Source organism: Neodiprion pinetum, chromosome 3 (assembly GCF_021155775.2).
Source record: "Neodiprion pinetum isolate iyNeoPine1 chromosome 3, iyNeoPine1.2, whole genome shotgun sequence".
NCBI lineage: Eukaryota > Metazoa > Arthropoda > Insecta > Hymenoptera > Diprionidae > Neodiprion > Neodiprion pinetum.
In genome coordinates this window covers 35,075,642-35,100,123 of record NC_060234.1, presented here as the reverse complement: position 1 = coordinate 35,100,123, position 24,482 = coordinate 35,075,642, and the positions used below count along the sequence as shown (strand labels likewise).

The 24,482-nt window shown below is 37.2% G+C and overlaps 4 protein-coding genes across 7 annotated transcripts; 1 reads left to right on the top strand and 3 right to left on the bottom strand.

Annotated features, from left to right (window-relative positions):
* Window positions 1-3,770: 3,770 nt before the first annotated feature.
* On the bottom strand, window positions 3,771-5,971 carry LOC124214433 (uncharacterized). The gene is made up of 2 exons (XM_046616702.2): window positions 5,224-5,971; window positions 3,771-5,098 (listed from the first exon to the last, which is right to left on the bottom strand). The coding sequence occupies exons 1-2, from the start codon at window positions 5,705-5,707 to the stop codon at window positions 3,771-3,773; spliced, it is 1,812 nt and encodes a 603-aa protein (XP_046472658.1). The 5' UTR covers window positions 5,708-5,971.
* Window positions 5,972-15,042: 9,071 nt separating this feature from the next.
* LOC124214432 (uncharacterized) lies at window positions 15,043-18,565 on the bottom strand. Of its 2 annotated transcripts, none has more exons than XM_069134262.1 (4): window positions 17,128-18,565; window positions 16,892-17,049; window positions 16,365-16,488; window positions 15,043-15,254 (listed from the first exon to the last, which is right to left on the bottom strand). In XM_069134262.1, exons 2-4 carry the CDS (start codon window positions 17,005-17,007, stop codon window positions 15,120-15,122), a joined length of 375 nt encoding a protein of 124 aa, XP_068990363.1. In that variant the 5' UTR covers window positions 17,008-17,049; window positions 17,128-18,565; the 3' UTR covers window positions 15,043-15,119. The 2 variants fall into 2 exon arrangements, with proteins under 2 accessions (XP_068990363.1, XP_068990362.1); XM_069134261.1 differs by having other exon boundaries at window positions 16,892-17,371; window positions 17,598-18,565.
* An 85-nt stretch (window positions 18,566-18,650) lies between these two features.
* On the top strand, window positions 18,651-20,559 carry LOC124215432 (mitochondrial import inner membrane translocase subunit Tim22). 2 transcript variants are annotated; one of them, XM_046618810.2, is made up of 5 exons: window positions 18,651-18,722; window positions 18,804-19,064; window positions 19,247-19,431; window positions 19,583-19,655; window positions 20,023-20,559. In XM_046618810.2, coding segments are annotated over exons 1-5 (603 nt in total). In that variant the 5' UTR covers window positions 18,651-18,721; the 3' UTR covers window positions 20,106-20,559. The 2 variants fall into 2 exon arrangements, with proteins under 2 accessions (XP_046474766.1, XP_046474767.1); XM_046618811.2 differs by having other exon boundaries at window positions 18,673-19,064.
* Window positions 20,197-24,337, bottom strand: Septin1 (Septin 1). Of its 2 annotated transcripts, none has more exons than XM_046618805.2 (6): window positions 23,938-24,337; window positions 23,195-23,387; window positions 22,795-23,053; window positions 22,189-22,554; window positions 21,740-21,844; window positions 20,197-21,609 (listed from the first exon to the last, which is right to left on the bottom strand). In XM_046618805.2, exons 1-6 carry the CDS (start codon window positions 23,959-23,961, stop codon window positions 21,477-21,479), a joined length of 1,080 nt encoding a protein of 359 aa, XP_046474761.1. In that variant the 5' UTR covers window positions 23,962-24,337; the 3' UTR covers window positions 20,197-21,476. The 2 variants fall into 2 exon arrangements, with proteins under 2 accessions (XP_046474761.1, XP_046474762.1); XM_046618806.2 differs by lacking the exon at window positions 23,938-24,337 and adding an exon at window positions 23,653-23,927.
* Between the last annotated feature and the right edge of the window lie 145 nt (window positions 24,338-24,482).

Below are 24,482 nucleotides of genomic sequence, written 5' to 3'. Positions count from 1 at the left end.
TATGTACAGCTCTGGCATGATTGGGCTTACATTTTGAATCAGATGAACATATAAAACAAACCAATACAGCGCCGGAACAAGCAGCGCATGCTATTAGCCCACAGAAAATCACTTTCATATTCAGACGATGATGTTCTAACATTTTACGGTAGTATGATTAAAGCGCGGTTGAATAGTTTTCACTGTGGAGTTCTAATACCAATGCAATTAAGGGTGACCCATACATTATTCGTTTTATTACCTGACTACCGCGCGTATATTCATCGAACAAATTTTCCATTATTAGGATACAGAGGGTTACGAAATTCCATCTGAGGTACGTACGTTTGCTGTTATTTCATTACATTTAAAATCGGTATAACGATTGAAAGTCCATCAGGACCAACTCGCAGAGAGCGATAATGTTCAACTCTCTGAACTCCTGCATGTATGTTAAGGGGACGATCCATAAAATATCAACATCATAGCTAACATCCCTAATATTTTCAATTAATATCATTTCGTAGAATAGTCCCACCTTAGGAAAACTAGTACCGAGGGACGTGGAAAAACTACTATTGCCGCTGATTCCAAAACGGTTCCTACCGTGACAAGTAAAAGGGCAAATAAATTCGGGTGATGAATCAATATTGGATCACTCCATGAATTTTTTCATCCACGGCAGCAATACCTATTCGCTACAAAGGCCTAGGCAAAATTTGACAATAGTAGCGATCGTACGTCAAATATCTGTCAGCAATTGCAGGGATCGCTTGCAATTTTGAAAAAAATTTGAGAATATGAAAACGCGAGAAGGAAATTGAATAAAACGAAAGCAGTTTTTCGAGGTAAGAAAATAATTCAATTCATTCTCCATTATTACAGAATCCTGCATTCGTGCATAATTAGGATGCCTTTTAATACGTTTATTACCACATGGTCTATACTGAAAATATTGCGGTGTGTGTATGACGATTCTAGGATAATGGAATGAATTAGACTATTTTCTTATACCTCGATCAGCTACTGATGGAGCTTGTGGACAAGCTCCATCGAAGACGCTGCGAGCAACGGATCAAGAGTTACAGTCAAATAACGAGGATATTGCTTAGTATTTCTCCAGCTGTTGGTCTAACGCTGTTCTAGATATCTTCTTTGCATCTCTCAGGATCCAATAAGCCTAATAGAAGCCGCGCAGATTGGTTCAAGACGGAAAAGTTTCTGGGTTCAAAGATCGCAAAAGAAGCAAAGCGAACCCTTTTGAACAACGGATCAAAAGTTACGGCCAAAGCACTGAAAATTTTTACAGGGTTTACGAAAGTTGAGAAAAAAGAATGACAAATGTACAGCTACCTAGTTTCAACTGTTTATTCAATATGCCTTTATTATAATACAATTGTTCAAGTGTCAGTGTGTGGTAATTTAACAAGTTTCCACATAGTATATAAGTAATGACAAACACAAATGCAAAAGTATGATTAAGATACATTACATAATATTTCTGATTATTATAATAGGTAAAAAGAGTGCCATGTATATTATCTTAAGCATAATAGGAAAAATCTTATATCAGATAGTCATTGTCGTAGTTAGTAAGTAAAGTTCAGAGATCATCTGTTCCTTTCCCCCACACCTTCTCTACGAACTCTACAGATTGAAATAATGAATTATTCAGATTTCCCATACTTTATTTTTATTTTCTCGACTATTGATTTTGCAACGATTTGAACGCCTCTTTTGGAATCCTTGAGCTCCGATCAGGTTAGAAAGAGTCGTACGAATTGATTCTGGAAAGAAATTTATTGCTCCCAAAAACGCGATAAAACTGTGGCCTTTGGGTTTTTCGCTGGGAATTTAAAACATTTTGAGAAATGCTAGAATCAAACCTTTCATGCGCTATACCAACGTAATTTTTCGAGAGAAATCGATTGCGCGCACTCCGAATACGCCGTCATGGCGTCAGGTACTCTATCTTGCCTCATCATTTCCCTATTTTTTCATACTTCCAATTAACAATCTTGAATTTTTGAATTCTTCAAATAACAACGTACTTGGCATCCAATGACTTAACCGCGTACATTCGAAGCGCTGCATTGTCCCGTTGCGTCGGTACCTATTTTCACGAGCAACTTTTCCCGCCGACAGCGTGGCTCTGCAGCGTCAAATCGTTGACTAAAGAATACAAAGCCAGATACCCCTGGGTAAATTTTTGTGACCAGTTTTCGACGGGCAAGTGGGCCCAGGTGAGCCTGGGAGCGTAGAAGGGTTCTGCTCTATCGATTCTACCTAACGGACTCGCACCAACATTCGTAGCAGCCAAAGTAGTGTCCGTATGGGAGCTTGAGTTTGAGTCGGAAGCAAGTGAATACGTAAGACTACTAGTCGACTGCGATTTGAAAATGATGATCAGCTTGATCATTCCCGTGAGCAGAAGGGTAACCACGTCTACCGCCAACCACCCCCAACTACCTACGAGCACCTTCAACCACCGTCAAACACCTTCAACCACCGTCAAACACCTTCGACCACCTCCGACCACCTTCATCCTCCTCGTCCTCCTCGACCATCTTCGATCACCTCCAACCACCGCCAAACACCTCCTACCACCTTCTACCATCTTCGACCACCTCCTACCACCCGGTACAACCGCCTACCACCTCCAACAACCACCTCTAACCACCTCGGGTTATTCCCCGAATACTGATAAACATTTTCAGTAAAAATGAGAACACATCAAAAATATTGTGTAAGGATTAATATAACTATTCTGTTGACGGATTTGACCAAGAAGACTTCAAGAAAATTATAATAAATTATAGGAATTTTATTAGCGCATTGATAGATACCGAATTTGGTATTGCGCGATGAATGAATTGAAATAATTTATTGTGAACATGACAAGTTAAAAACATTGAACATGAAATGTAATTACATTTGCCATTAAATATTATGAACATGTTTTACTCACCGTGCACAAATCCTCATTCTCCTCGTCTTTCTCGACCTCCGCCTCGTTCACCTTGATCACCCGCAACCACCCCTAACCACCTCCGATGATCACCGCTAACCACCTCGGTTTATACCTCGAATACTAATACATATTTTCAGTATGAAAAGACATCAAAAATATTGTGTAAGGATTATTATAATTTTTTTATCGACATATCTTAGCAAGAAGATTATGAGAAAATTATAAAAGATAATAGAAATTTTATTAGTGCATTGATAGCTACTGAATCTGTGCTTGCGCGAGAAATGGATTTAAATAATTTATAGTACACTTGACGAGTTCAAAAAAGACTCTAAGGCAGCACGTGCTTCTACAGGATTCTAGGGATATTCAGGATTTGTGGGTAATTCACCTGGTGGACAGGCAACATGCCAGTAGAAATTGAGCCTATGGGTCAAATAACGGCTTAAGTCGACTTAAGTTTTGGCATAAAAAAGGCAAGTAAAGATTCAACAGTCGATATTTCAATTTTGACAAGGCATTTTACAAGGAACTTTTATTTTTTTACATAGGTGGGGTACCCAAAAATGATATACAAACGTAATAACAATTATTAAATATTGTCCAATACAGTGCTATCACGGAAATTCGGAGTAAGACTTAAGTCGTTTTTTTGTAGAACGACTTTTAATCTGTACAAACACGTTTTTGGATTAAAATAATATGATGACGATAATAGTCAAACCAGTTTCTACTGTAATGGGTGTTTCATGGTCGCGGTGAACACATATAAAAAAAGCTAAACTAGGAATTGACATTTAAAAAACGGCATGTATCAGGTTCAATCAGAGTCCATTTCGTCTGTTTCAGCCGAATCATTGTCGTTGCAGGTACCCCGCAGCACATTTTTATACCATTCCCTATTAACCGGTTTTACAAAAGGCATTAAAGATAGCACGTCATTTTTTTTAGCTGTCTTAATTCCAACAGGAGCCGGGTTTGCTAATGCTAATTCGGTATCTTTACTTACAAAAGCGTTTAATTTGAACAGGTTGAAATTTTGCGGAGCGCCATTATAGTCCGCGTAAACGGACATGGTGCCTGTTGGCTTGTATGATAACTTCACATACTTTTGGATCGTGAATTTCTTTCCCTTAGCTTTTGGAACCTTTAGAAAAAATGAATCCAAAGTTTTATCCCATTCTTTTAATAAGTGGGCACTCATCTCTGCTTCGAAAGCTTTTGGTTTGTGCCTTACGGTCCTCATTATTTCGAGATACTCGATAGGATTTTCGACGGTCTCTACTTTTTTTAAAACAGTTCCGTAAACACCGAAATTTCTATCGCATTGGCAGTATGAATGACCTCGCACCGGAAAGATGTGATTTATTTCAACTCCCATTTTGACCGACAACCAAGCACAATATCGTACGAGAGTCTTGTTTTTATTTTGCCCCCCACAGGAGTCAGACAAAAGAACTACTTTTTTTAATTCTGGATTTTCAGTCAATTTTTTTACCAGAAAATCGTTCAAAAAACTACACACAGAGTTACCGTTCTTGCCACCATCACATTCTAAGAAGCAAAAAAATTTGCTGTCACCGTCATTAAAACAGTGTGTGTTGAAAACATACAGCCACAATAATCGCTTGTAAAATTGTGCGCTAACGTTCAGTTTTGGAAGCGGAAGATTTTGTGCGTAGTCGAACTCAACAGTTAGAGTATCATCGTTAATATTCTTTGTGCACTGTTGCCGCAAAACCTTGTATTCCGCAACTTTTACTTCATGTAGACGGAACGATTCCTTACACGGATCTGATGAATTTGCCGATAGTTTGATTTTACATTCGGTGCAAAAATCACAGACGTCTGTTTTACGTTGCCTAAACGAGTAATCACTATTTTCCCGAAAATATCTATGGTACGTTGGGTACTTTAGTGAGAGCTGCTTCCCTGTTTTATCAAAGTAATATTCTTGGAATGCGTGAAACATTTTTTTTACGTTTAAGTCTGGATTCTCGAAGTACTTTCTTTCAGTTTTGGAGCTTCCATAATGCGATTTTTTGTTCGGGAAAGTCGACCAATGCTCCTTCACTAAACTCCATACCACGTTCGAAATTTTGGCAGGGTTGGGTTGCTTACCCCTTTTTTCTGTAGCAACTGTCGTACCTGAAACAATCAGTATTTTCATATTTTAATCCAGACCTGACTTGTTTTGTTATAAGACGCCAATAAACGAGTCAAGCATTCGTAAATATTGATTTATTTAGAAAGAAAATAATATAAACATTTACCTGATTTACAAAATCGGAGCACCGTTTTCATTCTGGATTCAGTTATTTGGAGAAGAGACAGAAAAAATCCTTTACAGACAGTTTTATCCTGGCCATCTACTTTGAAAGAATATTTCCAAGACCAAGATCTGTTCTTCCGTTTTGTTACGGTTTTGACGTATTTGATTTCTTCACGTTGTATACAACTGATTAAAAAAGTGTCCTGACTCGGTTTCTCAGCCATTGCCCAGAAAGTCTTGAAAATTTCACGCTGACGTTTATAATCGAAAGAAGACGAACAGTTTTTCTTGCAGCAGTCGGTAGTGTGCCTGAATTTTTTTCGAGGTATTTTATTCCCACTTTGAGAAGCGTAACTTTTACCACTGTTACGCTTAAGCTTCTTTCTATTTTGTTCCCATCTATCTTGTCGAATTTTTCTCTTTTTCCCCGTAACTGTAGCAGTAGGGCTAGTCGATGCTGTTGTAGTTGTTGTAGATTCGTTCATTATTTCGCGCAGAAAATATTGCAGCTTTACACGAAATCTAACAGACAGGCAGATAAACACGTGCGTCTGTTTAGCGGAGGCGCGTGGATTAGCCTACTTCGCTTCGCTGCTACTGCCGGCTAACTCAATGGCGGTGCGCGCACCGCTTGTTATGGTTACTACAGCATTAAAAGTTGACGAAAACATCCAAGATTCACAGGGTTTATAGCGAAGATTATACAGAACACCGAGATCAGCTTCTTTGAAAAAGTGACTTAAGTCGACTTAAGTCGTTATTTGACCCATAGGCTCAATTGTTCCCCATGCAGCTCGGTACCATCGAGCTTACAGACATAACGGAAGCATCCCAAGGCTAGATTTTCACTCGCAGTAAAATTCTGTGGCAATGCTTAGCGTTGTTGTTTCTTCATTTTTGGAGCTGAAAATTTTTGGTCTCAGATTCGATTTGGATGACCCTTTTCTGACTAATCGGACCCTCAGGAACTCAGAAAACGCAGCGAAAAGACCGTAGGACCAACAGGTGAGAAATGGCGAGCGAAAAAGCACCTGCTGAAAAATGTCGAAAACACAGGTTCTCGTTTTTTGGCTGTAACTTTTGATGCGTTGATCGCAGCGTATTGGGACTGCGCCCAATCGATTTCTCTCGCAATTTACGTCGGAATAGTGAATGAAAGAATTGATTCCAGCACTTTTCAAATTCGCGAAAATTTTCGCCAAAAATGCAAAGGGCATTATTTCGCTATGGGAAATATTACGATTATAATCGCTATGGGAAAGATCTCAATAAAACCATCAACCATCAAACCCCTTTGCATTTTTGACAAAAATTTTCGCGATTTTAAAAAGTGCTGGAACAAATTAATTGTGGCACTATTCCGACGTAATTTTGCGGGAGAAATCGATTGGGCGCAGTTCCAATACGCTGCGATCAACGCATCGAAAGTTACAGCCAAAAAACAAAACCTGTGATTATATGAATCTTTACGTAATGTTTTTGATGTTTTCTTATACTGAAAATATTTATTGCTGTTCCAGGTACAACCCGAGGTGGTTATCGGTGGTTGTTCGAGGTGGTTGGCGATTGTTGGAGGTGGTCGGAGGTGGACGAGGAGGAGGACGAACGGAACTGAGTCTCAAAGCCCTGTTGACATAAAAGCAGCTATTCGATAGAAATTATAGTTTATAGTTTACACAGCCCATTGCATGATATTTCATTATAAATACGTATGTTTCAATGTATTTAGAAATAATTTATCAAATATACAGAGGTCATGTGCAAATAATAAATGAATTGATTCGACCGCAGTTTGATGTATTCATTAGAGATTTAACAATAAATTCAAGCTTTGTTACCTCTTTTATTTTATTATGGATAATCAAAAACATTTCCGACTATTCGTGCTGTGGAAGCATGGGGATTAAACCAAATGTAGCAAAAGATTAGAAACAGTGTATGTAGAGTACGGGTATTTTTCTAATAATGCAAATAGAATAGAATACCACGCCTTGCGAATTAGCTTTCCAGGCAGAGATGAATGATGAATTTTAGGGACTGCATTATCGTTGTTGAATACTCTATGCCTCATGGGAAAATAAAATCTGTAACGATAAAATTGATGCACCGGATCATCGTCGACTTTAACTTTTGGAATGTCCTACCATTTTCGAACACCTCCTACCTCCCCCTGCCACCTCCGACCGTCAATGGCCACTTTCGACCACCCCCTATCACCTTCTGCCAGCGCCGACCACCTCCTACCATTTCCGAACACCTCCAACCATCCTATTTACCTATATTACCAGATTAGCTATGATATGAAAAGAGCAGAATTATTCATTTCGAAATGGGATTCTATTCGACGCGCGCTCGATGTATTCCATAACATCAGTATTCATAATTATTCCAACAACTTTTCATTTGCTCTCTCGATCTTGAATTTCCATAGGCATAGAATCGAAACGTTGTTTTAGCTGGTCGCAAGTGAAGTATCTGCGTTGGGTGGAGGAGCAGAATTGTTTTTCGAAAAGTATTCGGATGGAAAAAAATTCAGAGTAACTGTAACACATCACGGATGCGCTAATTTTGAACGAGATGAAACGGATGCTCCGTGTATGAGACAGTATTTAACGCTGCGTAGTGATTTAAAGACCTAGAAAGGTGATAGGGAGAGAAAGAACGACGCTTCTTAACACTTCGAGTGTATTTTAACACACATTTGAAAGATACGAGCGAAATTTTTCATCATCCAACTGTCGCAGAACGGCAGCGTTATTAGCCGACCCGTTCACTGATGAATATATCTTCAGTCAACGGCTGACCATCGAAGGGCCTGGCCGCTTGAGTCTGGAATCGGCAGGAGAGATAAAGTGTGTATTTCTTGTATGAAATGTGAAACCTAAAATCATTATACATCATATCATATCATCATACATCATACATCGTACATCATACATCGTACATCATACATCATCATACATAGTATCAAAGGTTGAAACCAAAGTTTGGATGTCGGATGTTCAGAAAGTGACGTCACCAATTCCAAATCAGCTAGCCGAATTCCTCAGTCTGGAAACAACCGCGCAGTAGAGCGGACGGATGAGAGTCGCGCTCCGCAAATTTCGAGTACCGGGTTCTCAACCTCCCGGATCTCGCGCTTCGGGTCCGCTACGTATTTCGAGTAACGGGTTCTCAACCTCCCGGATCCCGCGCTTCGGGTCCGCTACGCGGTGAAACTCGACTTCCAGGATAAGCGCTCCGTGGTTCCTGGTTCATGTTTACAATAAATTATTTCAATTCGTTTTTCGCGCAAGCCCAAATTCAGTAGCCGTCAGTGCGCTAATAAAATTTCTATAACTTTACAATCTTCTCATAATCTTTTTGGTAAAATATGTCGATAAAAAAATTATATCAAACCTTACACATTATTTTTGATTTGTTCTCACGCTGAGAATATTTATTCGTATTCGAGGTATAACTCGAGGTGGTTGGCGGTTTTCGTTGGGGGTGGTTGCGGGTAATCTCGGTGATTTAGGAGGAGGGGGACGAGGATTTGTGCTCGGTAAGTAAAACACTTTTATAATATTTCATGGCAATTGTAATTATATTTTATCTAAAATATTTCAAACTAGTCATGTTTACATTAAATTATTTCAATTCGTTTTTCGTGCAAGCACAAATTCAGTAGCTATGAATAAGCTCATACAATTTATTATATTATCAATTGATTAATTAATATTCTTATAATATTTAATGGCAATTGTAATTATATTTCATTTGAAATATTACAAACTTGTCACGTTTACAATAAATTATTTCAATTCATTTTTCGTGCAAGCACAAATTCAGTAGCTATGAATAATCTTGTACAATTCATTATATTATTAATTAATTGATTAATCACATTAATCCTTACACAATATTTTTGATGTGTTCCTATACTAAAAATATTCATTATTATTCCAGGTATTACCCGAGGTGGTCGGAGGTGGACGAGGAGGAGGACGAGGAGGACGAGGATTTGTGCTGGGTGAGTAAAACACTTTTATAATATTTGATGGCAATTGTAATTATATTTCATGTGAAATGTTACAAACTTGTCACGTTTACAATAAATTATTTCAATTCATTTTTCGTGCAAGCACAAATTCAGTAGCTATGAATAATCTTATACAATTTATTACATTATCAATTAATTAATTAATATTCTTATAATATTTGATGGCAATTGTAATTATATTTCATCTGAAATATTACAAACTTGTCACGTTTACAATAAATTATTTCAATTCATTTTTCGTGCAAGCACATATTCAGTAGCTATGAATAATCTTATACAATTTATTACATTATCAATCAATCAATTAATATTCTTATAATATTTAATGGCAATTGTAATTATATTTCATCTCAAATATTACAAACTTGTCACGTTTACAATAAATTATTTCAATTCATTTTTCGTGCAAGCACATATTCAGTAGCTATGAATAATCTTATACAATTTATTACATTATCAATTAATCAATTAATATCCTTATAATATTTAATGGCAATTGAAATTATATTTCATCTGAAGTATTACAAACTTGTCACGTTTACAATAAATTATTTCAATTCATTTTTCGTGCAAGCACATATTCAGTGCAGTGCATATATTATTGATTAATTGATTAATTACATTAATCCTTACACAATATTTTTGATGTGTTCCTATACTAAAAATATTCTTTACAATTCCAGGTATTACCCGAGGTGGTCGGAGGTGGACGAGGAGGAGGACGAGGAGGACGAGGATTTGTGCTCGGTAAGTAAAACACTTTTATAATATTTAATGGCAATTGTAATTATATTTTATCTAAAATATTTTAAACTAGTCATGTTTACATTAAATTATTTCAATTCGTTTTTCGTGCAAGCACAAATTCAGTAGCTATGAATAAGCTCATACAATTTATTAGATTATCAATTGATTAATTAATATTCTTATAATATTTAATGGCAATTGTAATTATGTTGTATCTAAAATTTTTCAAACTTGCCATACTTACAATAAATTATTTCAATTCATTTTTCGTGCAAGCACATATTCAGTAGCTATGAATAATCTTATACAATTTATTATATTATTAATTAATTAATTAATATTCTTATAATATTTGATGGCAATTGTAATTATATTTCATCTGAAATATTACAAACTTGTCACGTTTACAATAAATTATTTCAATTCATTTTTCGTGCAAGCACATATTCAGTGCAGTGCATATATTATTGATTAATTGATTAATTACATTAATCCTTACACAATATTTTTGATGTGTTCCTATACTAAAAATATTCTTTACAATTCCAGGTATTACCCGAGGTGGTCGGAGGTGGACGAGGAGGAGGACCAGGAGGACGAGGAGGAGGACGAGGTGGACGAGGAGGAGGCGGGGTGGGTCGTGGGAGAGGACCTCTCCTCTCCTCAGAGGAGGGGAGGGGGAGGGGCAGGGAAGGGGGAGAGGCGGGCGGGAAGGGGGAAGGGAAGGGAAGGGAAGGGAAGGGGTGGGGAGGGGGGGAGGGGGCGGGAGGGGGGAGGGGGGGCAGGAGGGGGGAGGGGGGCGGGAGGGAGGGAGGGAGGGAGGGAGGGAGGGCGGGAGGGTGGGAGGGAGGAAGGGAGGGAGGGCGGGCGGGCGGGGGGGGAGAGAGTGGAGGACGGATGTCGATGCGAGCCCGTTAGAGTTAATAGAGCAGTACACCCCCCCACCCGCCCCCCCACCCTCCCGCCCCCCCCTCCCTCCCTCCCTCCCTCCCTCCCTCCCTCCCGCCCTCCCGCCTTCCCTCCCCCCTCCCTGCCCTTCCCTTCCCTTCCCTTCCCTTCCCTTCCCTTCCCTTCCCCCTCCCCGCCCACCTCTTCCCCTTCCCTGCCCCTCCCCCTCCTCTCCTCTGAGGAGAGGAGAGGTTCTCTCCCACGACCCACCCCGTCTCCTCCTCGTCCACCTGGTCCTCCTCCTCGTCCAGCTCGTCCTCCTCCTCGTCCACCTCCGACCACCTCGGGTAATACCTGGAATAGTAATAAATATTTTTAGTATAGGAACACATCAAAAATATTGTGTAAGGATTAATGTAATTAATCAATTAATTAATAATATAATGAATTGTACAAGATTATTCATAGCTACTGAATTTGTGCTTGCACGAAAAATGAATTGAAATAATTTATTGTAAACGTGACAAGTTTGTAATATTTCAGATGAAATATAATTACAATTGCCATCAAATATTATAAGAATATTAATTAATTAATTAATAATATAATAAATTTTATAAGATTATTCATAGCTACTGAATATGTGCTTGCACGAAAAATGAATTGAAATAATTTATTGTAAACGTGACAAGTTTGTAATATTTCAGATGAAATATAATTACAATTGCCATCAAATATTATAAGAATATTAATTAATTAATTAATAATATAATAAATTGTATAAGATTATTCATAGCTACTGAATATGTGCTTGCACGAAAAATGAATTGAAATAATTTATTGTAAGTATGGCAAGTTTGAAAAATTTTAGATACAACATAATTACAATTGCCATTAAATATTATAAGAATATTAATTAATCAATTGATAATCTAATAAATTGTATGAGCTTATTCATAGCTACTGAATTTGTGCTTGCACGAAAAACGAATTGAAATAATTTAATGTAAACATGACTAGTTTAAAATATTTTAGATAAAATATAATTACAATTGCCATTAAATATTATAAAAGTGTTTTACTTACCGAGCACAAATCCTCGTCCTCCTCGTCCTCCTCCTCGTCCACCTCCGACCACCTCGGGTAATACCTGGAATTGTAAAGAATATTTTTAGTATAGGAACACATCAAAAATATTGTGTAAGGATTAATGTAATTAATCAATTAATCAATAATATATGCACTGCACTGAATATGTGCTTGCACGAAAAATGAATTGAAATAATTTATTGTAAACGTGACAAGTTTGTAATACTTCAGATGAAATATAATTTCAATTGCCATTAAATATTATAAGGATATTAATTGATTAATTGATAATGTAATAAATTGTATAAGATTATTCATAGCTACTGAATATGTGCTTGCACGAAAAATGAATTGAAATAATTTATTGTAAACGTGACAAGTTTGTAATATTTGAGATGAAATATAATTACAATTGCCATTAAATATTATAAGAATATTAATTGATTGATTGATAATGTAATAAATTGTATAAGATTATTCATAGCTACTGAATATGTGCTTGCACGAAAAATGAATTGAAATAATTTATTGTAAACGTGACAAGTTTGTAATATTTCAGATGAAATATAATTACAATTGCCATCAAATATTATAAGAATATTAATTAATTAATTGATAATGTAATAAATTGTATAAGATTATTCATAGCTACTGAATTTGTGCTTGCACGAAAAATGAATTGAAATAATTTATTGTAAACGTGACAAGTTTGTAACATTTCACATGAAATATAATTACAATTGCCATCAAATATTATAAAAGTGTTTTACTCACCCAGCACAAATCCTCGTCCTCCTCGTCCTCCTCCTCGTCCACCTCCGACCACCTCGGGTAATACCTGGAATTGTAAAGAATATTTTTAGTATAGGAACACATCAAAAATATTGTGTAAGGATTAATGTGATTAATCAATTAATTAATAATATAATGAATTGTACAAGATTATTCATAGCTACTGAATTTGTGCTTGCACGAAAAATGAATTGAAATAATTTATTGTAAACGTGACAAGTTTGTAATATTTCAAATGAAATATAATTACAATTGCCATTAAATATTATAAGAATATTAATTAATCGATTGATAATATAATAAATTGTATGAGCTTATTCATAGCTACTGAATTTGTGCTTGCACGAAAAACGAATTGAAATAATTTAATGTAAACATGACTAGTTTGAAATATTTTAGATAAAATATAATTACAATTGCCATGAAATATTATAAAAGTGTTTTACTTACCGAGCACAAATCCTCGTCCCCCTCCTCCTAAATCACCGAGATTACCCGCAACCACCCCCAACGAAAACCGCCAACCACCTCGAGTTATACCTCGAATACGAATAAATATTCTCAGCGTGAGAACAAATCAAAAATAATGTGTAAGGTTTGATATAATTTTTTTATCGACATATTTTACCAAAAAGATTATGAGAAGATCGTAAAGTTATAGAAATTTTATTAGCGCACTGACGGCTACTGAATTTGGGCTTGCGCGAAAAACGAATTGAAATAATTTATTGTAAACATGAACCAGGAACCACGGAGCGCTTATCCTGGAAGTCGAGTTTCACCGCGTAGCGGACCCGAAGCGCGGGATCCGGGAGGTTGAGAACCCGTTACTCGAAATACGTAGCGGACCCGAAGCGCGAGATCCGGGAGGTTGAGAACCCGGTACTCGAAATTTGCGGAGCGCGACTCTCATCCGTCCGCTCTACTGCGCGGTTGTTTCCAGACTGAGGAATTCGGCTAGCTGATTTGGAATTGGTGACGTCACTTTCTGAACATCCGACATCCAAACTTTGGTTTCAACCTTTGATACTATGTATGATGATGTATGATGTACGATGTATGATGTACGATGTATGATGTATGATGATATGATATGATGTATAATGATTTTAGGTTTCACATTTCATACAAGAAATACACACTTTATCTCTCCTGCCGATTCCAGACTCAAGCGGCCAGGCCCTTCGATGGTCAGCCGTTGACTGAAGATATATTCATCAGTGAACGGGTCGGCTAATAACGCTGCCGTTCTGCGACAGTTGGATGATGAAAAATTTCGCTCGTATCTTTCAAATGTGTGTTAAAATACACTCGAAGTGTTAAGAAGCGTCGTTCTTTCTCTCCCTATCACCTTTCTAGGTCTTTAAATCACTACGCAGCGTTAAATACTGTCTCATACACGGAGCATCCGTTTCATCTCGTTCAAAATTAGCGCATCCGTGATGTATTACAGTTACTCTGAATTTTTTTCCATCCGAATACTTTTCGAAAAACAATTCTGCTCCTCCACCCAACGCAGATACTTCACTTGCGACCAGCTAAAACAACGTTTCGATTCTATGCCTATGGAAATTCAAGATCGAGAGAGCAAATGAAAAGTTGTTGGAATAATTATGAATACTGATGTTATGGAATACATCGAGCGCGCGTCGAATAGAATCCCATTTCGAAATGAATAATTCTGCTCTTTTCATATCATAGCTAATCTGGTAATATAGGTAAATAGGATGGTTGGAGGTGTTCGGAAATGGTAGGAGGTGGTCGGCGCTGGCAGAAGGTGATAGGGGGTGGTCGAAAGTGGCCATTGACGGTCGGAGGTGGCAGGGGGAGGTAGGAGGTGTTCGAAAATGGTAGGACATTCCAAAAGTTAAAGTCGACGATGATCCGGTGCATCAATTTTATCGTTACAGATTTTATTTTCCCATGAGGCATAGAGTATTCAACAACGATAATGCAGTCCCTAAAATTCATCATTCATCTCTGCCTGGAAAGCTAATTCGCAAGGCGTGGTATTCTATTCTATTTGCATTATTAGAAAAATACCCGTACTCTACATACACTGTTTCTAATCTTTTGCTACATTTGGTTTAATCCCCATGCTTCCACAGCACGAATAGTCGGAAATGTTTTTGATTATCCATAATAAAATAAAAGAGGTAACAAAGCTTGAATTTATTGTTAAATCTCTAATGAATACATCAAACTGCGGTCGAATCAATTCATTTATTATTTGTACATGACCTCTGTATATTTGATAAATTATTTCTAAATACATTGAAACATACGTATTTATAATGAAATATCATGCAATGGGCTGTGTAAACTATAAACTATAATTTCTATCGAATAGCTGCTTTTATGTCAACAGGGCTTTGAGACTCAGTTCCGTTCGTCCTCCTCCTCGTCCACCTCCGACCACCTCCAACAATCGCCAACCACCTCGAACAACCACCGATAACCACCTCGGGTTGTACCTGGAACAGCAATAAATATTTTCAGTATAAGAAAACATCAAAAACATTACGTAAAGATTCATATAATCACAGGTTTTGTTTTTTGGCTGTAACTTTCGATGCGTTGATCGCAGCGTATTGGGACTGCGCTCAATCGACTTTTTTCGCAAAATCACGTCGAAATAGTGCATGAAATAATTTATTCCGGGACTTTTCAAAATCGCGAAAATTTTCGTCAAAAATATGAAGGGGTTAGCCTTACTATCGGATGAAGAATATAAAGACAGTTGCCCTCATGGGCTCAGATGTGACATCCGTAAATTGCTTCGTGAGATAACCCAATGGTAGAGTTGAGAACTCATCGTAGAACATCACAGAGTTTCCGATTTCGACAAAATGCTGGCTGCATTCACCTTCTGAGTAACACAGTCTTTGCAATGGTAGGCCCAAGCCAGTACTTGGCCTGAGTGTACCTACCGACTTGTCGGCGATACAAGAAATTAATAATGAAAACTAATATCATTCAAAATTCGTAGCAAAACAGTGATTCAATTAAAGTATAGGTACCCGAGAGAAGAATGTATACATAGATCATTAATAAAAATAGATCATATGTAATAATGATGCAGAGACCAAAAAGTGTAAATGTATATGCAGTCCATGTACGACATTGATATACCTGATTAATTTATGATTATCACGTGATGCAAACTATAAATTTTATAATTTGCTAGTAAACATACTAGATTATCTACTATAATCGGGTATAATATGACTTCATTCATATTCAGAATTAGGAGTAGGAGTAGGAATAGAAGTAGGATCAGGAGTAGGTTCAAGAGTGAGAGTAAGAATAGGAGTAGGATCAGGAGTTGGAGTAAGATCGTAGTAGAAGTAGGAGTAAGATTGAAGTAGAAGTAGGAGCAGGAGTAGGAGTAGAAGTATGGGAGGAGGGTAGGGGTGGGAAGGGTAGGGTAGGGTAGGGTAAGCGGACCAATTGGGTTGGGTTGGGTTGGGTTGGCAACTCCAACTCGTAACACTCCTACTTCTGATTCTACTCCTACTCCTACTCTTGATCCTACTCCTACTCCTACTCCTACTCTATTCAATACTTTAGAATGATATTCTCACAGTGCACGAATCCTCATCGTCCTCGACCACCTTGTTCTCCTTGTCTTCCTGGTCCTCCTTCTCGTCCACCTCCAGCCACAGCCAACCACCTCCAACAACCACCGATGACCACCTCGGGTTATACCTGGAATAGTAATCAGTCTTTTCAGTACAAGAACTCATCAAAAATATGTGCAAGTATTATTATAATTATTCAATTAATCAATTATGTAATAAATTTTAGTAGCGCACTTATAGCTACTGAATTTGTGCTTGCACGAAAAATGAATTGAAATAATTCATTGTAAACGTGACAAGTTTGTAATATTTCAGATGAAATATAATTACAATTGCCATCAAATATTATAAGAATATTAATTAAGTAATTTATGATGTAATAAATTGTATAAGATTATTCATAGCTACTGAATTTGTGCTTGCACGAAAAATGAATTGAAATAATTTATTGTAAAAATGACAAGCTTAAACAAATTTAGATAAAATATAATTACAAGGGCCGTTAAATATTATAAAAATGTTATACTCACCGTGCAGAAATCCTTGTCCTTCTCGTCCACCTCATCCCCCGAGAGTCGAGATTCAGCGGGCAGCGGATTTGTAGTGGAAAACCTACGTAGCGCTTTTCCCTGAAGTCGAGTTTCATCAGGTAGCGGACCTCGAGCGCAGAAACGACGGAGCGCTTGTCCTGGAAGTCAAATTCTACCAGGTAGTGGACCTGGCGCGCAAAAACTACACAGCGCTTTTCCCTGAAGTCGAGTCTTACCAGATAGCCGACCTGGAGCGCAGAAACCACGTATCGCTTGTCCTGGATCTCGAGCCTCACCAGGTAGCGTACTTGGAGCGTAGAAACTACGGAGCGTTTATCCCTGAAGCCGAGTTTCACCAGGTCACAGACCTGCAGCGCAGGATCCAGGAGACAGAGAACCCGGTACTCGAAATCTGCTGAGCGCAATTCTCATACGTCCGCTCTACCGCGCGGTTGTTTCCAGACTGAGGAATTCGGCTAGCTGATTTTCGATCGATGACGTCGAGAAAAAAAAATTTTGGGTGACGTCACTTTCTGATCATCCCAACATGCATACTTTGGTTTCGAACTTCAGTACTGTGTATGATGTATGTTGTATAACGTATGGTTCATGATGTATGATGTATGATGTATGGTGTTTGATGTATGATGATATGAGATGATCTATAATGATTTCAGTTTACACATTTTGGACAAGCAATACGCACTTCATTTCTTCTGCTGATTTTAGACTCAAGCGGCTAGGCTCTTTGATGGTCAGCCTTCGACCAAAGATATATTCTTCAATTAACGGGTCAGCTAATAACGCCGCCGTTCTGTAACAGTTGGATGATAGAATCTTTTGCTCGTGCCTTTCAAATGTGTGTTCAAATACACTCGAAACTTGAACAAGCTCCGTTCCATCTCTTTCTATCAACAACAAAAATCGCTGAGAATCACCTTTTTAGGTATTCAAATTAGGACACTGTATTAAATACTGTCTTATATACGGAGGATTCATTTCATCATCAAAATCAGCGCATCCGAGATGCATTACAGTTATTCTGAATTCTTCTCCGTACGAACACTTTTCGAAAACAATTCTGCTTTTCTACCCAACGTAGATACTTCACTTGCGACTAGCTAAAACAGTGTTTCGATTCTATGCCGACGAAAGCTCAATATTGATACACCAAATGAAAAGTAGTTCGAATTATGAATAACAATGTTATGGAATACACCGAGCGCGTGTCGAATGGAATCTCATTTCGAAATGAATAAGTCTTTTATTCACATATTACAGTCGTATCATTGTAGATAATCTAATTTGTCTCCTAGAAAATTATAAAATTCATAGTATGCATCGCGTAATAATCGTAAATGGATCACATATATCAATATCGCACGTGGACCGTATATACATACATACTTTTTGGTCTCTCCATTATTATTACATCTGACCTATTACTATTTATGATCTATGTATACATTCTCCTCTCGGGTATCTATACTTTAATTAAATCACTGTTTTGCTACAAATTTTGAAAGAAATTTGCACTGATCATTAATTCCTTGTATTGCCAACCAATCAGTAAGTACACACAGGCTAAGTACTGGCTTGGGCGTACCATTGCGAAGACTGTGATACTCTGAAGGTGAATGCAGCCAGCATCATGTCGAAATCGGTAACTCTCTGATGTTCTGCAGCAAGTTCTCAACTCTACCGTAGGAACGTCTCGGGGGGCGCAAGCGCATGACGATTTTCGGTTGTCATACCAAAGCCCTCAAAGCCCATTAGGGCAACTGTCTTTATATTCTTCAGTCAACGACCAAACCAAGCCCTAACCTCCAAAGTATGTATTTCCGAATTGTAATGTGCCTCACGTAGTTTGACTAATTTCTAAAAGAAGAGTGTTAAATTTCGCATATCCCAGTGCGCAATAATCGCAAAGAGATGTTTTCCTTCAACCCACCCAAGCCGCCACCGACTCCCGAAGGAGATAAGAGAGTATTTATGAATGATCCTGACATGGATAAAATAGCCGTTCATTTGGTCGGCACTCAACAACGTTTCAGAGAGAATATCATTATACCTAGAGTGATGGGTCCCGTCAGGATAAAAACGAACGACGAGAAAATCATGGAGTCTGTCATGGAGAGCTGCATCTTCAAAAGCTTCATGAGTTGCGTTATGGGTATGTAGTTTTTCGTTAGCAATGGTTGCGCTAATCCCGTCACCTGTAGGTAAAATGGAAGATTACTTAGGATTGAAAAATAAAGTGCATATCTTGATCCTGATTTATAAGTGGTCACGCACATGAAGTTTTCCTAATCTCAAGAATACACATCACTGACTCATGATGAATTATGTCGATAGGCTACGGTCTTGGTGCAGCTATCGGTCTATTTTCTTCCAGTGTAAATCCAAACGTTGCTAGCGTAGAAAAACAGCAAACAGCACGTGAAATATTCAAAGAAATGAAGATGACGACACTTGGATATGCCAAAAACTTTGCTGTTGTAGGATGTGTATTCTCAGCCGTTGAATGTACCATAGAAACAGTAAGATTTACGTTATAGCACTAACAATAATTTGACTTATTCTCCAGTTGGTAATTTGATTACTTTTCGGAATGTTATTGTACTCCCTATTTCTACTTGAAAGATCATATATGAATCTGGTTGGAATAGTATAATGACCCTTACTTTTTAGTACAGGGGAAAGTCTGACTGGCGAAACGGCACTTATGCTGGTGGTGTGACAGGTGGACTTATCGGTCTTAGAGGTAAGTTAGACCGATTTACACCCTTGATCATTGCATATACTCAGATTTTTTTTGATTTTTCTAAGATTGTGATGCCTCAAACCTGTTGTTACACTACAATAAAATTTCACATTTTAAAATCCAATCGCTCAAACCCAAGTTGGTTTAAAGATTCTCTTATACCTATTCGAAATTAAACATATACTTGAAAAACTACTTCTTTACACATTATTTTCAAATAAAATCTCTCAAAATGCAGAACAAATCTGTCATACATTTGTACAAAATTAGCGAAACTTATAATACACGTATTATAAAATTACAATGTCATTGTCAAACTCAAAACAGTTAAAACTTCGTGATTTATTATTTTACCTAATATTTTTAGCTGGACTGAAAGCGGGTCTTGTTGGTGCTGCGGGTTTTGCAGCATTTTCAACAGCGATAGATTACTATATGCATAAATCTTGAATTTTTTAGACAAAATTAAATTATTTATTGTATAATACTTGTTAACTGTAAATAATATGCAAGAATAGTGTAATAAAAGCTGAATAAGTAATTTTTATGTCAATAATATATATTTTTTTCAAATTAAAATATAGAGAAGATCAAAATTTTACACAGGATAAGACTTAATTATTAGATTAAAATCACTTGGCTTGACGAAGGAGTTGTAAATATCTGTTAATCTATAATAAAATAGTTCATATACATTTTTCTTGCATTAAAATTTCTTACACACTTACGGTATCCACCTACTTAAAGATTTTCAAAATAGTTGACAATTCCTTGATCAAACTTCACTTTCTCAATGCCAATAAAAATGATATTAGGGTAATATGCCTCCTAATAAAGGTGAGGAATAATAAAAGGCTTTCACTTAGAAAATACAATTGTATAAAGCCGAAAAATTCCACTTAAATACAGATGAAAAAAGTATTATATGTAGATCAGTACAGAGTAAATGCGTTGTCACAACGAACAATTAAACCTATTTTATTTATAGAAAATATATACTCTTCTCTCATATTCGAAATTCGCCATTACCTAATACGATTCTAATTGCTTGTTAACATTCAGGAATTTGCAATACCTAAAACTGGCAGTATATTTAATCATAACTTTGATATGAGGAAATTTTGTACGAATTATGAGATTTTTTTAACTTCATATCGCACATACAATATGGAACGTATTTCAACATAGAAAACATAAATATCGCGCGGATATGTGATATTGTTATTAACATTGCAAGCAAAAACTAATGAGTATCTTTATACCTTTAGTATAAGAAATTCACTAATCTTCTTGTCAGGAATGGCTCGATATTGTCATATTTATTCTACCTCGAAAAGTTTTTTTTGAAATTAATTTTCACTAAATAATTATGTAAAAGTGCGGGTTGTGCAGAACAAGTTGGCTAAAATGATACACATTTCGTTTAAAAAAAAAATACTGCAAGGCACTCTTCATATTTCTCTTTACAATGCACACAGATATGTAAGTAACAAATGTTTTTGTGTCTTGGTTATTTTGTTTTTTTGGTTTAGCTTCTATCACTCAATATGCACGTCCCACAGCACATAAACATTCACAATTAAAAAATTATAAACTATGATGAGAAGTAAAAAAATTGTACTACGTCCTATGAATTGGTGGTAAAATAAAATCGATTCTGATTTGGAATTTCGGAATGGCAAATTCCAAAATTAATACCAATTATTGGACCACTCCTTTTTACGAATCAAAATTTAAGACAGTACTGTAGTTTCTTTCGACTTTTGGCACCTGGCAAGATGGAGATTTTATCCTCAAGATGTATTTAAATATTCTTCAATTCTAAGGTTGTTGTTGTTGCATTTGGGCCTGCATTTGAGCCACCATTTCCTGCATGCGTCGTAATTCCGCTTCCTTTTCTTGTAAAATACGGTCTTTTTCGCTCACAGTATTCGTCTTTTCTGACTCTATAATCCTGTGAGTTGAAAATAATTCGGCCAATTATAAAATAATTCAAGCAAAAAAAAATTATAAACCACTAGTGTATAAATATATTGATCATGAAATTCATAGACTTCTCAGGGTCAAACCATTGGGTGACATACGTTTGACGTCTCGGTGGCGCAGGAGCTCCTTTAGCTAATCTTTCAGAACGATAATTTTCATAATGAACCTCTTGCGTAACTTCTTGGAGATCTTGCATGTGTGTTCTGTAAAATGTAGAGATATAAGCATTATAACAATCAATAGAAATGGGAATATGAATTTTTCAGCTCAAGTTTCATGAAATGTACAAAAGAATAATTATAAACTTGATGCAACACAAGTAGTTACACTAGCCTTGAATAGCACGATAGAATGAATTGTGCAAATATTAACCTTTAGAGGACGAGAACACCCGTATACAGGGGCAACGCATGATCGACACTTTACCTATGATAGTTTTAACATATTAGATACCTTTGTTATGCATTTTCTGAAGGACACCAAGAATCCCAAATCCTCGTTCTCTAAAGTTTAATGGAACATGATATCAATTATGCTCAAGACTTACATAAGCATTGTCCTCAATTTTATGAAGTCACAATGGTCAGGATTTTCTACTTCCACAACACCCCACGGATACAATCGTCCCCTAACTTTTCTCCCTTTGACTTCTAAGAGCGTATTTGCACCACAAACTGCGAATGGTACTGCTTCCTTCAACTGTCTCACTTGTTCCTTGTAATCTTCATCTTCATCGCTATCACAGTCTGGAAGTGGGTATATTTTGATACCATTGCCTTCGATCTCCTCCATAACACGTTTCTTCAAACGAAGAACTTCCTTTTTCGTCAGCACATCCGCCTTTGCTATTACTGGTACAATATTGACCTTGTTGTGCAGTTGTTTCATAAATTCAATATCCAAAGGCTTTAACCTGAAGACACACTATGTTAGTGAATTTGATTTTCTAAAAAGGATTAGAATAAGTTAACGTCTACAAATGGGGAAGGGCAGAGATTGTAATGTTGTAATTATATTGTGAAAAAACTTATTCTGCAAGTGAACGAACAATTCCATGCTACATAATTCTCAAGCAGGTATTTATTTCCAAAAGCCTTTCCTTAAACATGAGTCATGTTCATATTCCACAGTACAAACATTGGTTAATGCTTACCCGTGACCAAACGGAGATATAAAGTAGAAACAGCAATGGATTCTGTTATCCACAATATTTCTACGATTAAGGCCACTTTCGTCTCTAAGAAATCTTTCAAATTGGTCATCAATATACTGAATAATGGCTCTGAAACTGTCAGTATTGTCGATAGCATCTCCGTATCCAGGAGTGTCCACTACTGTCAATCTAAGTTTCACACCGCGTTCCTCAATTTCTACAGTTGAAGCATCAAGCTTCACAGTCTGATTCGTTTTTTCTAAAAAAAATGTATAAGACGCAGTAAAATATCAATGCAATGGGAATCATTTACCGATTGTTGTAGATATTTATTGATTTATTAGGATATAAATTGATACATATGAAAATACAGAAACTAGCCAGTTCTGTATGTACTAACCAACTGCGTCAGGAATAATTCTTTCCGGGTACAAATCTGTGAGGAAGAGGCTATTCACTAGCGTTGATTTTCCAAGGCCCGACTCTCCGACGACCATTAAAGTAAATTCGAACCCTTTTTTAACAGACTTTCGATGAACCTGATTTGGCAGATTAGCGAAGCCAACATATCCAGGTGTCTCAAGGCTGGCAAACTGCGGTAAATTTATAAATGAATACAAATACTAGATCGAATTGTGGTGCTGATAAATATGGGACAAAAGAAAGTCGCAAGTTTTGAAAAAAGTCACCAACTTCCGCATACCCGACATAATATCTATAGCAAATGAAGGAAATTCTCATTTCCTAATACCAGAAGTGGTGACTTAACATTGTTTTTCCATTGAAATTGGACGGAATCCTATTTGAAAACAGTGTTATTGATTCAATGACATGACTAATCTGAAAAGAATGCACGACCTAGGGGTTAGGTGCAGCATGCATGCATGTGCGTATCTAACGTTGCAATAATATTATCTCCCCATACGTCCGGTTTCTCATAAAACAATTCATCAAAGGTTTCCTCGAGCCAAGTAGAATCCTGGTTAAAAACGAATGGAATTTTAAAAAACACGACGATCCAAATACTAGTAGAGCTAGCAAAATATTATCTGGACCTTTGTTTACAATCTGCATGCTCCCTCGAAATGGCAAGATAATGCATACAAACGAGTGCTTCGTTAAGCTGTAATGAAATACACTCACCGTTTTGACGCTTTCGCTCGACATTCTTACCTAGATCAGTTCAAACTATGTATCGAAGACTCACGATTACCACTTTTAATCCACTTTTCTCACCGATGCGTCGCTCGTATAATTATTCGCACTCTGGGTGTCCCGGTTGATCAAGCTCAAGCCTATCTAAGCCCTGAAATTGACAGATGAAAAAATATGAGTAACGTGTGCGAGCAGCCCCTCCGACTGCAAAGCCCGTGTTCCATATTATATTGCGAATATTTTCCCTAGGCTAATTTCCCCCAGGTTCGTAGCACCGATTGGCTGAATCTGGGGCAGCACGCCTCGTTCGCCTATCGTGATATCTGCCTCGCAGCACCGATTTGGCCCGAAATATTTGTAGCATGTATTCGGAACACTCGTGTACAGCCCAACATAGAACATTGCGTTCATACATGAACCATCATGAAACACACTCGCGTGTGTGCAATGAGGAAAATCCACCGCGTGACGGGCGGGGCAGGGGGTTGCTGAGGCGTGGCACGAAGCAGCCCATCAACATCCAGGACGACCGA